A 15,496-nucleotide genomic window follows, 5' to 3' on the forward strand; every position below is an offset into this window, starting at 1 on the left:
AGGGAAGTTGTGCGTTACTTCTGCAAGTGCAAGCACTTTTTAAATCGTTATTTGATCTCTACGTCCAAATGTGGTCTACATCCAATAAGGTGAGGTTTATTTACTTTAAATAATGATGTCGCCATAAGTGTAATGAGCGAGACAGCGCGTCTGGCGGTCTCAACAAATGAAAAGTGTTTTTGGGAGAGTACGAAGGTAAAGGCTGTGTCTCTAAACTTAGTGAGCTGCCTACTTAGACAAGCAGTTGGAGCCATCAAACCCGTTAACTTTACATGTTGCCCAAAGATATCTAAGTAGGCAGACAGCTCGCTAGGTTTTGAGACACGGCACTGACCGGGACCTAATTTCCGTTTTAACAGATACAGTTTCATTTTAACCGTTTAGATATGCTTATATATATATATATATATATATATATATATATATATATATATATATATATATATATATATATATATATATATATACATACATACATACATACATACATACATACATACATACATATATATATTTGATGAAAACCTTACACTGTAAACTGTAAGTGGTGGTCTAAGTTAACTGTGACTTTTACCATAGTCCTATTTTTTAGTGGAAATGTGTTTTCGAATAGTACAAATAATCTATTAGACGACTAAAGAATTAATAATTTTCATTATATAATAGGCCTATAGGCTATGTATATATATATATATATATAGATATAGATAGATAGATAGATAGATATAGATAGATAGATAGATATAGAAAAAAATATGATAATCTAAAAACAGTGAAATAATATAAATCGATTAGATATTTATTGTGTGAATAAAATAAATGATGCCTGTCACAAAGTTGTGGGGTCATTTTGATGAAATAAGAAAATAAAGGTAGAAAAACAAACACTTGTAGGTTTGTCAAAAAGAGCACATATGAGAATGTGGAAATGTTATTGTTGTGTGTATTTTGGATAGGCTAGATCAAATGCTATAAAATAGATGAAAATACAGTGTTCATGTGTGTGTTTTTTGGTTCTAACAGTATTATATTGTTTCATTTTATAGACATTGTGAATGCAAAGTACAAACATGTTCAAGTCTGCTTCCCGTAACTCTCAGCTGCTGTTGTTGGATCAGAAGTGTGCTAAATGTCTGTTAGAGACGTACGTCAAGCGGAGCCTCAGCCTGAATGAGGGATGCAGGAAACATCAGCTGAAACAACTCAAGAGGGTGAAAAGGGATGAGCGAGGAAGCCAGGCCAGACGGGCGTCCAGTGACCCCTCCACACACTGCTCTGCAGAGAGGCTTCTGAAGATCAACACGTGCCCAGACTGCACAACATCAGCATCTCATTTACAGTGTAATGGCCGGAAGGGCCTGAAAGAATCAAGCAAAACCAAGAGGCGTTCTCCCTTTAAAGGCTTTCTCAAACTCTTCTCTAAGAAGAAGTCTGACCTGAAAGTGAACAGAGAAGGAGTTTCAGAAATAGACAGTGGACAGTCTACAACAGAACAGAGGGTTGACACTTCTTATGAAAGCTCACCCGGCCACACTGAGACTCTGAGGAAAAAACACTCTCTGAAAGAGATCTCGCGCTGCAGAGATGCTGAGCAGAAAGAGTCATTACAATCAGACTCCACTCCAGTTCTAGGCGGTGTAGAAGGGCTTTCAGATGGTGAGTCAGTGTGATATTGCCTTATATTGCGCAGAGTTTATTGATAATGATAATAAGACAGTATTTTTACTGTTTTTGTGCCTGTCATGGACAGCTGACTCCAGAAGCTTCTCATATTCTTTAATATCTGCTAACTCTTTATTTTGATGCTCCCTAATAGACATTCTACAGACTATAAGTAACTTTGCAACTTTCATTTTTCATCAGCCTCAGAGAATTTGAGACTGGTGCAAACAGCTATTGAAATGACATCAGATAAAAGGCATATAAAAGGTTGATGCATATTGGGGTTTGATTTGAATGAGTACAATACCTGTTGACATACTGTGATTTTAGCCCAATCCTCCAAAACCCAGTGAGCGCATGTCACAATCTCAGTGAATCAAGTCCACAGAAGATGGTCAGATGAAGATGAATTGAAAAATAAAAGTATTTAATCAAACAAACTCAGATCATCTGCAGGCAACGTAACAGTGTTTTCTTGTGCAAACTCCAAACACAAGTAATATCTGACAATTAAGGAAGAGAAATGAGGGACTTTATACCCAGATAGTGAACTAAAAAGACTAGCAGGTGTGATGATTAAATTAATTACAATAGTAACAAATGAAAGAGGGAAACATGAACAAAGAACACAGGAAATAAAGAATTTCAAACTAAAAGTCCGTAATAGTGAAACTTAATGAACAAAAGACTGAATGTCTCTGACAAACCTCAGCCAGAGAGAGTCTCAGTGTGGAACCACACAAAGCAATTACTGTTAAAGTTCATGTGTTCCATAAAGTCTGGGTGAAAATGCTTACTGAGGTCATGTAACAACACACAGTTTTCTCTCCTTTCTTCAGAGACAACGAAATACTAATATTAAGTAGAAACAGACTGCTGTGGTTTTGCATAGCTATCATTTGTGGGGAAATATAAAAACCCACAGTAGACTTCGATTGCTGACTCTCCAGCATGATGTGTGGCTGCCTAATTTCAGGACAGAGTGTCTCAGGAGTTAAAGAGTTTGGCACTGTAGCTTTTCTTTGCTAAACTCGCACACACAGAGCAGAACAATTAAGGAAAGTATGCTGTTGGAAACCCAACAGAAATGTGTTGTGGGCATGTGGAAAGGTCTGTCATGCTTTGCACCACAAGAGCTTAAATGGTTATGGTTGTGATGTCAATGGTGTGGCGACTGTACTTCTTTCCTTTAGGTTAGGAATTCCAGAACACTCATTATGTTAGTGTGTGGCATCTTAAGATATATCTTGGCATGTAGCTTTACACTTACAGTATAGCTAGTCCAAATGTGTTGGACTCCAAAAATCCATGCTGTGCATATTAAATAAGTTTTTCACAAATACAGTTTTTTCATTTGATTTAACCAATCCTCCCTCTCACAGTGTAGCTAACCATTTAAAATATCTAGGCAAGTTATCAAATGGTCTTTTGAAATACCCAAATCTCTGTAATTTGGGGGCATTATGACTGAATCATTCAGTGTGGTTTTTCTTACAAACACAATAATGGATATTATGCTCTGTTTGCTTCACCACTGTGGACATGTGGTTATTTTTTACAGTAAATTTTTATATAAAAAAAAACTTTCCTTCCAAGTTTTTTTACTCCACGCACAAGCATAATCATATTGGATGTTCCACTGTTTGACATCAAGTCCTGTAAATGTGAGTCAGACAGTGATCTCATTCTGGAAAATTGGAAATTGTCACAGTAAGTGAAGAATCTGAAAAGTTTTTGACTGTCATCTAGATGGGAATAAGTTATTGCTTTAGATTGAAGGGAGATATAATCAATATTTGGCACTATAATATGTATAGAACTGGAAGCCACAGTAGTGTTATAAACTTAAGCCAAGTACAGTTACAGAATTACCAGGATTTCCTGGTAAGTCCTGAGTTTTTCAATAGTTATAATTGAATTTTACATTAAGCATTAAACTTAAAACTCTCAAATTCTAAGATAAATATTGAGAAGTGCATTCTGTGGATGTGCTAAACTAATAAATAGCAACAAAATATACATTTCATTCAAAAAGTTCAATTTCTAATGATAACAAGGGCCATATTATTGCATGCACCACAATTTTATTTCCATGGCCAAAAACTGAGGTAACAGACAAAAGAAAGAGAGCTGCTAAAGGCCTGGACTGGATAAGGACAGAGGTTTATCCGAACTACAGGAATTATGATATTATTCAAAATATAATATTAAATCAACAACTGGTGTGCTTCTAAATGTCTTTAAGCTTGTGCTTCAAAAGTATTGGCCTGACTTCTGATTTGACTTGGCCTGAAAAAAATGTATACCTATTGTCAACGCAAAACATCATTTCAGAGGAAAATATTCTTTGGACAAGCCAATTTAGATGCATTTAGAAGTATCACATTACATTCTGTGTGGAAGGTAACGTTTTCATTAAAGAGCAACATCTGCCAGCTTAAATTCATTTCCTGTGGCATTTTTGACTTTTATACGTTTTTTTTTTAACCTTATTAGATGTATCCATCATCTTTTAGGTAAGATTCTTACATTTAAAAGAATAGTTCACTTAAAATGAATGTCCAAAAATAGTTATTCTGTTTACTCACCCTCAAGTTGTTTCACACCTGTATGAATGTCTTCCTTCTGTTCAACCCAAAAGAAGATATTTTGAAGAATGTCGGTAACCAATCAGTTGATGGACCCCATTGACTTCAATAGTAGGAAAACAAAATACTATGGAAGTCAATGGGGTCCATCAACTGATTGGTTACCGACATTCTTCAAAATATCTTCTTTTGGGTTGAACGTAAGAAAGAAATTCATACAGGTGTAAAACAACTTGAGGAAGAGTAAATTATGACAGAATTTTAATTTTTAAGTCAGCTATTCCTTTAATCAAATTAATTTAGAATATCAAGACACCGTTACCAATTAAATGACATCAGTATCAACTAAATAAATTTTACACTGCAGAAGTGGCACAAAAGCTGCATCTTAAGCTGCATTTACATTGTATTTACACTGCAATTACAATTGCATTAATGCGCATCATTTTGTGTAATGCATTGTGTTTAATGCTATGACATTTATGTTTTAAAAGTAGTATTTCGATTTTTTAAAATTAAAATAAACTTTAAATATGCAACTAAAACCTCCAGTTGGTGGCGGCAGTCATTAAGTCATTCATTCAACTGATTCATTCAAATGGCTGATTCATTTATGTTGCTCGGAGAGGGAGACACACACCATCTGTGGCTTTGTTTGGAACTATAGCCTATTTATCTGCCAAATAGAGCAAAAACAGACAATGTTGTCAATATTGTGTCTAAAATATAACACAATATCAACTTCTTGTTTATTGAACTGTTATATAAAGTCAATATCCCGTTTGCAATTGAGCAGATATTTAGGGGAAAAATCCTGGTTGCTTGTGTGATATTGCTCAACTATGTCATATAGAAATACAGGGGGGAAAAACAGATGGGGCATTATATTATAAGAAGACATGAAGAAGATATGAAGAATGCCGGTAAACAATCAGTTTCTGCTCACCGTTGACTTCCATAGTATTTTTTTCCTACTATTGAAGTCAGTGGGGTCCATCAACGGTACATTCTTCAAAATATCTTCTTTGCGTTTAATAGAACAAATAATCTCATACAAGTTTAAAATAACTTGAGGGTGAATAAATGATGACAGAATTTTTATTTTGGGGTGAAATAACGTGTCATTTAGGGAGTCAAGGTCTGTTCACACTAAGACTAATGTTCAGTACAGAAATTCGGTGCAATAAACATTTTAATTTGAACTAGATAAAAAGTTTGTTGGCAAACTTTAAGTTGGCTTGAAAAAGCCTAGCCAGAAAGTTTGAAGTAGTTTTAAAAGCTTTCAGTTTAAAGGTTTTCAGTTTGAAATAGTTTTAGTTAGATAGATTAGATAGATAGATAGATAGATAGATAGATAGATAGATAGATAGATAGATAGATAGATAGATAGATGATAGATAGATAGATAGATAGATAGATAGATAGATAGATAGATAGATAGATAGATAGATAGATAGATAGATAGATAGATAGATAGATGGATGGATGGATGGATGGATGGATAGATAGATGGATAGACGGATAGATAGATAGATAGATAGATGATAGATAGATAGATAGATAGATAGATAGATAGATAGATAGATGATAGATATATACAGGTCCTTCTCAAAAAATTAGCATATTGTGATAAAGTTCATTATTTTCCATAATGTAATGATAAAAATTAAACTTTCATATATTTTAGATTCATTCCACACCAACTGAAATATTTCAGGTGTTTTATTGTTTTAATACTGATGATTTTGGCATACAGCTCATGAAAACCCAAAATTCCTGTCTCAAAAAATTAGCATATTTCATCCGACCAATAAAAGAAGTGTTTTTAATAAATAAAAAAAAGTCAACCTTTAAATAATTATGTTCAGTTATGCACTCAATACTTGGTCGGGAATCCTTTTGCAGAAATGACTGCTTCAATGCGGCGTGGCATGGAGGCAATCAGCCTGTGGCACTGCTGAGGTGTTATGGAGGCCCAGGATGCTTCGATAGCGGCCTTAAGCTCATCCAGAGTGTTGGGTCTTGCGTCTCTCAACTTTCTCTTCTCAATATCCCACAGATTCTCTATGGGGTTCAGGTCAGGAGAGTTGGCAGGCCAATTGAGCGCAGTAATACCATGGTCAGTAAACCATTTACCAGTGGTTTTGGCACTGTGAGCAGGTGCCAGGTCGTGCTGAAAAATGAAATCTTCATCTCCATAAAGCTTTTCAGCAGATGGAAGCATGAAGTGCTCCAAAATCTCCTGATAGCTAGCTGCATTGACCCTGCCCTTGATAAAACACAGTGGACCAACACCAGCGGCTGACATGGCACCCCAGACCATCACTGACTGTGGGTACTTGACACTGGACTTCAGGCATTTTGGCATTTCCTTCTCCCCAGTCTTCCTCCAGACTCTGGCACCTTGATTTCCGAATGACATGCAAAACTGAGCAACAGTCCAGTGCTGCTTCTCTGTAGCCCAGGTCAGGCGCTTCTGCCGCTGTTTCTGGTTCAAAAGTGGCTTGACCTGGGGAATGCGGCACCTGTAGCCCATTTCCTGCTCACGCCTGTGCACGGTGACTCTGGATGTTTCTACTCCAGACTCAGTCCACTGCTTCCGCAGGTCCCCCAAGGTCTGGAATCGGTCCTTCTCCACAATCTTCCTCAGGGTCCGGTCACCTCTTCTTGTTGTGCAGCGTTTTTTGCCACACTTTTTCCTTCCCACAGACTTCCCACTGAGGTGCCTTGATACAGCACTCTGGGAACAGCCTATTTGTTCAGAAATTTCTTTCTGTGTCTTACCCTCTTGCTTGAGGGTGTCAATGAAGGCCTTCTGGATAGCAGTCAGGTCGCCAGTCTTACCCATGATTGCGGTTTTGAGTAATGAAACAGGCTGTGAGTTTTTAAAAGCCTCAGGAATCTTTTGCAGGTGTTTAGAGTTAATTAGTTGATTCAGATGATTAGGTTAATAGCTCGTTTAGAGACCCTTTTCATGATATGCTAATTTTTTGAGACAGGAATTTTGGGTTTTCATGAGCTGTATGCCAAAATCATCAGTATTAAAACAATAAAAGACCTGAAATATTTCAGTTGGTGTGCAATGAATCTAAAATATATGAAAGTTTAATTTTTATCATTACATTATGGAAAATAATGAACTTTATCACAATATGCTAATTTTTTGAGAAGGACCTGTAGATAGATGATAGATAGATAGATAGATAGATGATAGATAGATAGATAGATATATAGATAGATGATAGATAGATAGATAGATAGATAGATTAGATAGATAGATAGATAGATGATAGATAGATAGATAGATAGATGGATAGATAGATGGATAGATGGATAGACGGATAGATAGATAGATAGATGATAGATAGATAGATAGATAGATGGATAGATAGATAGATAGATAGATAGATAGATAGATAGATGGATAGATAGATAGATAGATAGATAGATAGATAGATAGATAGACGGATAGACGGATAGATAGATAGATAGATAGATAGATAGATAGATAGATAGATAGACGGATAGATGGATAGATAGATAGATAGATAGATAGATAGATAGATAGATAGATAGATAGATAGATAGATAGATAGATAGATAGATAGATAGATAGAGAGGCAAAAAAAAGAAAATACTTTAAATGTACTTATGTAGCAGAAACATAATTAAACTAAGCACCAACAATAATAAACTCAAACAGACTTCAGAACAACATACATTTCATTCTATTTCACTATTACAATATGCGGTAAGATACAGACTTTCTGAAATATTGATATGAACAGTTACTCATGTAAGCGCATTGACTGAGCCTGTCGTCTGCCTCACGGCTGGACCTACACGTGAACACGACGATAACCCCCAAACCCTACACTCTGAAACATGTTATAAGTTTATGTCACAGTGTTATGGGGAGTCTGTACTCTTCGCAAGTGACACTTTGACAGAAAGGACAGCATATTTAATAATAGGTAATTACAAAATTTGTCTGTGGGTAATCAACACCTAATTTGAATTATTGTTGGCATATATATTGTCTTCAGCGCTTGTTTAGAGGTAATGTTAAGTGCGATATAAAATAAATAAATAAATAAAAAAACACTATTTTTTTTTAAATTGTGTATGTACACATTACTTCTCTATATAAGTATTATATAAATATGTAATTAACAGTTATAATGAATTAATTAATTACTCTCTTCTATTTCTTTATTCATATATCATATGTCATAGGTCATATATACGACCTCCTAGACCTAGAGAAAATGTTACTCTTAGTTAATGACTAGTAATTTAATGTTTAATTTGGAATTTATTAATGAGCTTATTTAATTTTGAATGTACTTGGTAGCATTAAGATCAGAGCAACATTAAGCATTTATGATTTATGTTTATGGTAGGGAGGTGATAAAACGCATCAGACTTAATCTTTATTTAATTTACCTTTATGAAATGCATAGAAAAACACAAACCAAAATATGTTAAAACTCTCTTATATGTTATTTAAATGTAACATAAATTCATGAATTCACACTGCTGGTGTGTGTGTGAACTTTAGCTTTATGAGGAGGTCCTCAGCAGTGATGTCGAGGTGTAGAGCTGCAGGAACACTGAGCTCCTCGTAGCTGTCAGACAGCAGAACTGTGACTCCTCCACCACACCGATATTGGACACCTCCACCCTCAATAAATACCACAGCTTAATCTGTTCAGCGCCTGTTCTCCGCCCAACTGCAGGCTCCACTCGTCACCACGATGGGAACTCCATCACAAAAACAAAAACATCTCTAGATCCCAACTCAATACAACATTAAACTATAATAACAAGCTTTCTCCTTAATTTATTTGTCTTAAAAACACGAAGATAAATAAATTAAACATTATCTCTTCCGATTATGTCCCGTGCAAAGCATTCTGGGAAATAGAAATCTCATTAGCCACAGTTCTGTACAGGAGGCGTCAAAAAGCAAGAAACCATTGCAATAACTTTTTGTACTGGATGAGGTGGTAAACACGACGAGACACAAACAGTCTGTAATAATCCACCTATAATATTTGCTTTTGTGAAGCTTCCAACAACAGAACTAATGGAATTGGTCAGTTGGCTTTGATGCGTGTGATATCAGGCAGCTTAAACATGCCAAACAAAGAAATAAGTCGTTTATAACCCAGTTTCATACATTTCAATCTGCAGACAAAGCTTTTCACTAGTTATCAGATCTTTTGAGAAGATAGCTTCACTTTACTGAAAATGTGGCTTATTTGTCACGCAGACGCAGTAATTGGCTAACATCAGGATCCACTCGTCACCACGACGGTAACCCGCAAAACTCCATGACAAAAACTTTTCTAAACAGTAATAACAATGATTCGTGTTTAAATGTGAGCATATTTTAAAATCTTCATCATAACATGTATATTTATTTCAACACTAGTTAAAATAGGAAATGTATATTTTAAGAACAGCTAATGTGGCCCTGGAGGCGCGTTGCACAGTAACCAAGGTGAAGATAAGGAGGAAATTAAACTGCTATTATGATATAAATAGAAAGAAAGAAAGATTAGTTAGAAAGAAAGATAGATTAGCTAGAAAGAAAGAAAGACTAGTTAGAAAGAAAGATAGAAAAAAAGATTAGTTAGAAAGAAAGAAAGAAAGATTAGTTAGAAAGAGAAAGAAAGATGGATTAGTTAGAAAGAAAGATGGATTAGTTAGAAACAAAGAAAGATTAGTTAGAAACAAAGAAAGATTAGTTAGAAAGAAATATAGATTAGAAAGAAAGATTAGTTAGAAAGAAAGATAGATTAGTTAGAAAGAAAGAAAGATTAGTTAGAAAGAAAGAAAGAAAGAAAGAAAGAAGAAAGATTAGAAAGAAAGAAAGAAAGAAAGAAAGAAAGAAAGATTAGTTAGAAAGAAAGAAAGAAAGAAGAAAGATTAGTTAGAAAGAAAGAAAGAAAGAAAGAAAGAAAGAAGAAAGATTAGTTAGAAAGAAAGAAAGAAAAAGTAAAAAAGAAAGAAAGAAAGAAAGAAAGAAAGAAAGAAGAAAGATTAGTTAGAAAGAAAGAAGAAAGATTAGTTAGAAAGAAAGAAAGATTAGTTAGAAAGAAAGAAGAAATATCAGTTAGAAAGAAAGAAAGAAAGAAAGAAATATTAGTTAGAAAGAAAGAAAGAAAGAAAGAAAGAAAGAAGAAAGATTAGTTAGAAAGAAAGAAGAAAGATTAGCTAGAAAGAAAGAAAGAAAGAAGAAAGATTAGTTAGAAAGAAAGAAAGAAAGAATTAGTTAGAAAGAAAGATTAGTTAGAAAGAAAGAAAGAAAGAAAGAAAGAAAGAAGAAAGATTAGTTAGAAAGAAAGAAAGAAAGAAAGAAAGAAAGAAAGAAAGAAGAAAGATTAGTTAGAAAGAAAGAAAGAAAGAAGAAAGATTAGTTAGAAAGAAAGAAAGAAAGAAGAAAGATTAGTTAGAAAGAAAGAAAGAAAAAGAAAGAAAGAAAGAAAGAAAGAAGAAAGATTAGTTAGAAAGAAAGAAAGAAAGAAAGAAAGAAGAAAGATTAGTTAGAAAGAAAGAAAGAAAGAAAGAAAGAAAGAAATAAGAAAGATTAGTTAGAAAGAAAGAAAGAAAGAAGAAAGATTAGTTAGAAAGAAAGAAGAAAGATTAGCTAGAAAGAAAGAAAGAAAGAAGAAAGATTAGTTAGAAAGAAAGAAAGAAAGAAAGATTAGTTAGAAAGAAAGAAAGAATTAGTTAGAAAGAAAGATTAGTTAGAAAGAAAGAAAGAAAGAAAGAAAGAAGAAAGAATAGTTAGAAAGAAAGAAAGAAGAAAGATTAGTTAGAAAGAAAGAAAGAAAGAAGAAAGATTAGTTAGAAAGAAAGAAAGAAAAAGAAAGAAAGAAAGAAAGAAAGAAAGAAGAAAGATTAGTTAGAAAGAAAGAAGAAAGATTAGTTAGAAAGAAAGAAAGAAAGAAAGAAAGAAGAAAGATTAGTTAGAAAGAAAGAAAGAAGAAAGATTAGTTAGAAAGAAAGAAAGAAAGATTAGTTAGAAAGAAAGAAAGAAGAAAGATTAGTTAGAAAGAAAGAAAGAAAGAAGAAAGATTAGTTAGAAAGAAAGAAAGAAAAAGAAAGAAAGAAAAAGAAAGAAAGAAAGAAAGGAAGAAAGAAAGAAAGAAAGAAAGAAAGAAAGAAAGAAAGAAAGAAGAAAGATTAGTTAGAAAGAAAGAAAGAAAGAAAGAAAGAAGAAAGATTAGTTAGAAAGAAAGAAAGAAAGAATTAGTTAGAAAGAAAGATTAGTTAGAAAGAAAGAAAGAAAGAAAGAAAGAAAGAAAGAAAGAAAGAAGAAAGAATAGTTAGAAAGAAAGAAAGAAGAAAGATTAGTTAGAAAGAAAGAAAGAAAGAAAGAAGAAAGATTAGTTAGAAAGAAAGAAAGAAAAAGAAAGAAAGAAAGAAAGAAAGAAAGAAAGAAAGAAAGAAGAAAGATTAGTTAGAAAGAAAGAAAGAAAGAAAGAAAGAAAGAAAGAAAGAAGAAAGATTAGTTAGAAAGAAAGAAGAAAGATTAGTTAGAAAGAAAGAAGAAAGATTAGTTAGAAAGAAAGAAAGAAAGAAAGAAAGAAAGAAAGAAAGAAAGAAAGAAAGAAAGAAGAAAGAGTAGTTAGAAAGAAAGAAAGAAAGAAGAAAGATTAGTTAGAAAGAAAGAAAGAAAGATTAGTTAGAAAGAAAGAAAGAAAGAAGAAAGATTAGTTAGAAAGAAAGAAAGAAAGAAAGAAGAAAGATTAGTTAGAAAGAAAGAAAGAAAGAAAGAAAGAAAGAAGAAAGATTAGTTAGAAAGAAAGAAAAAGAAAGAAAGAAAGAAAGAAAGAAAGAAAGAAGAAAGATTAGTTAGAAAGAAAGAAAGAAAGAAGAAAGATTAGTTAGAAAGAAAGAAAGAAAGAAGAAAGATTAGTTAGAAAGAAAGAAAGAAAGAAAGAAAGAAAGAAAGAAGAAAGATTAGTTAGAAAGAAAGAAAGAATAAAGATTAGTTAGAAAGAAAGAAAGAAAGATTAGTTAGAAAGAAAGAAGAAAGATTAGTTAGAAAGAAAGAAAGAAAGAAAGAAAGAAAGAAAGAAAGAAAGAAGAAAGAAGAAAGATTAGTTAGAAAGAAAGAAAGAAAGAAAGAAGAAAGATTAGTTAGAAAGAAAGAAAGAAAAAGAAAGAAAGAAAGAAAGAAAGAAAGAAAGAAGAAAGATTAGTTAGAAAGAAAGAAAGAAAGAAAGAAAGAAAGAAAGAAAAAAGAAAGATTAGTTGGAAAGAAAGAAAGAAAGAAAGAAAGAAGAAAGATTAGTAAGAAAGAAAGAAAGAAAGAAAGAAAGAAAGAAGAAAGATTAGTTAGAAAGAAAGAAAGAAAGAAAGAAAGAAAGAAAGAAAGAAGAAAGATTAGTTAGAAATAAAGAAGAAAGATTAGTTAGAAAGAAAGAAGAAAGATTAGTTAGAAAGAAAGAAAGAAAGAAAGAAAGAAAGATTAGTTAGAAAGAAAGAAAGAAAGATTAGTTAGAAAGAAAGAAAGAAAGAAGAAAGATTAGTTAGAAAGAAAGAAAGAAAGAAAGAAAGAAAGAAGAAAGATTAGTTAGAAAGAAAGAAAGAAAGAAAGAAAGATTAGTTAGAAAGAAAGAAAGAAAGAAAGAAGAAAGATTAGTTAGAAAGAAAGAAAGATTAGTTAGAAAGAAAGAAAGATTAGTTAGAAAGAAAGAAAGAAAGAAAGAAAGAAAGAAAGAATAGTTAGAAAGAAAGAAAGAAGAAAGATTAGTTAGAAAGAAAGAAAGAAGAAAGATTAGTTAGAAAGAAAGAAAGAAAAAGAAAGAAAGAAAGAAAGAAAGAAAGAAAGAAAGAAAGAAAGAAGAAAGATTAGTTAGAAAGAAAGAAAGAAAGAAAGAAAGAAAGAAAGAAAGAAAGAAGAAAGATTAGTTAGAAAGAAAGAAGAAAGATTAGTTAGAAAGAAAGAAAGAAAGAAAGAAAGAAAGAAAGAAAGAAAGAAGAAAGATTAGTTAGAAAGAAAGAAAGAAGAAAGATTAGTTAGAAAGAAAGAAAGAAAGATTAGTTAGAAAGAAAGAAAGAAAGAAGAAAGATTAGTTAGAAAGAAAGAAAGAAAGAAAGAAGAAAGATTAGTTAGAAAGAAAGAAAGAAAGAAAGAAAGAAGAAAGATTAGTTAGAAAGAAAGAAAAAGAAAGAAAGAAAAAGAAAGAAAGAAAGAAAGAAAGAAAGAAGAAAGATTAGTTAGAAAGAAAGAAAGGAAGAAGAAAGATTAGTTAGAAAGAAAGAAAGAAGAAAGATTAGTTAGAAAGAAAGAAAGAAAGAAATAAGAAAGATTAGTTAGAAAGAAAGAAAGAAAGAAGAAAGATTAGTTAGAAAGAAAGAAGAAAGATTAGCTAGAAAGAAAGAAAGAAAGAAGAAAGATTAGTTAGAAAGAAAGAAAGAAAGAAAGAAAGATTAGTTAGAAAGAAAGAAAGAAAGAATTAGTTAGAAAGAAAGATTAGTTAGAAAGAAAGAAAGAAAGAAAGAAAGAAAGAAAGAAAGAAGAAAGAATAGTTAGAAAGAAAGAAAGAAAGAAAGAAAGAAAGAAGAAAGATTAGTTAGAAAGAAAGAAAGAAAGAAGAAAGATTAGTTAGAAAGAAAGAAAGAAAAAGAAAGAAAGAAAGAAAGAAGAAAGATTAGTTAGAAAGAAAGAAAGAAAGAAAGAAGAAAGATTAGTTAGAAAGAAAGAAGAAAGATTAGTTAGAAAGAAAGAAAGAAAGAAAGAAAGAAAGAAAGAAAGAAAGAAAGAAAGAAAGAAAGAAGAAAGATTAGTTAGAAAGAAAGAAAGAAAGAAAGAAAGATTAGTTAGAAAGAAAGAAGAAAGATTAGTTAGAAAGAAAGAAAGAAGAAAGAATAGTTAGAAAGAAAGAAAGAAAGAAAGAAAGAAGAAAGATTAGTTAGAAAGAAAGAAAGAAAGAAGAAAGATTAGTTAGAAAGAAAGAAAGAAAAAGAAAGAAAGAAAGAAAGAAAGAAGAAAGATTAGTTAGAAAGAAAGAAAGAAAGAAAGAAAGAAAGAAAGAAAGAAAGAAAGAAAGAAAGAAAGAAAAAAGAAAGATTAGTTAGAAAGAAAGAAAGAAAGAAAGAAAGAAAGAAGAAAGATTAGTAAGAAAGAAAGAAAGAAAGAAAGAAAGAAAGAAGAAAGATTAGTTAGAAAGAAAGAAAGAAAGAAAGAAAGAAAGAAAGAAAGAAAGAAGAAAGATTAGTTAGAAATAAAGAAGAAAGATTAGTTAGAAAGAAAGAAGAAAGATTAGTTAGAAAGAAAGAAAGAAAGAAAGAAAGAAAGAAAGAAAGAAAGATTAGTTAGAAAGAAAGAAAGAAAGAAAGATTAGTTAGAAAGAAAGAAAGAAAGAAGAAAGATTAGTTAGAAAGAAAGAAAGAAGAAAGATTAGTTAGAAAGAAAGAAAGAAAAAGAAAGAAAGAAAGAAAGAAAGAAAGAAAGAAGAAAGATTAGTTAGAAAGAAAGAAAGAAAGAAGAAAGATTAGTTAGAAAGAAAGAAAGAAAGAAAGAAGAAAGATTAGTTAGAAAGAAAGAAAGATTAGTTAGAAAGAAAGAAAGATTAGTTAGAAAGAAAGAAGAAAGATTAGTTAGAAAGAAGAAATATTAGTTAGAAAGAAAGAAAGAAGAAATATTAGTTAGAAAGAAAGAAAGAAAGAAAGAAAGAAAGAAAGAAAGAAAGATTGAAAGAAAGAAAGAAAGAAAAAAGAAAGATTAGTTAGAAAGAAAGAAAGAAAGAAGAAAGATTAGTTAGAAAGAAAGAAAGAAAGAAAGAAGAAAGATTAGTAAGAAAGAAAGAAAGTAAGAAAGAAAGAAGAAAGATTAGTTAGAAAGAAAGAAAGAAAGAAAGAAAGAAAGAAGAAAGATTAGTTAGAAAGAAAGAAGAAAGATTAGTTAGAAAGAAAGAAGAAAGATTAGTTAGAAAGAAAGAAAGAAAGAAAGAAAGAAAGAAAGAAAGATTAGTTAGAAAGAAAGAAAGAAAGAAAGATTAGTTAGAAAGAAAGAAAGAAAGAAAGAAAGAAGAAAGATTAGTTAGAAAGAAAGAAAGAAAGAAGAAAGATTAGTTAGAAAGAAAGAAAGAAAAAGAAAGAAAGAAAGAAAGAAAGAAGAAAGATTAGTTAGAAAGAAAGAAAGAAAGAAGAAAGATTAGTTAGAAAGAAAGAAAGAAAGAAAGAAAGAAAGAAAGAAAGAAAGAAGAAAGATTAGTTAGAAAGAA

The 15,496-nt window shown here is 31.5% G+C and overlaps 1 protein-coding gene across 2 annotated transcripts in view; it reads left to right on the forward strand.

Moving 5' to 3' along the window:
• LOC143712720 (uncharacterized) overlaps positions 1–15,496 on the forward strand; it is a 24,190-nt gene continuing 8,694 nt past the window's right edge. For both annotated transcript variants that reach the window (XM_077204716.1, XM_077204717.1), the window contains exons 1-2: positions 1–89; positions 1,047–1,656. In XM_077204716.1, the coding sequence (XP_077060831.1) occupies positions 1,056–1,656 (601 nt within the window). In that variant the 5' untranslated portion in view covers positions 1–89; positions 1,047–1,055. The remainder of the gene's footprint in view (positions 90–1,046; positions 1,657–15,496) is intronic.

This window comes from Siphateles boraxobius, unplaced genomic scaffold, assembly GCF_051911475.1.
Source record: "Siphateles boraxobius isolate OS27281-9 unplaced genomic scaffold, OSU_SipBor_1 50, whole genome shotgun sequence".
NCBI classification, from domain to species: Eukaryota; Metazoa; Chordata; class Actinopteri; order Cypriniformes; family Leuciscidae; genus Siphateles; species Siphateles boraxobius.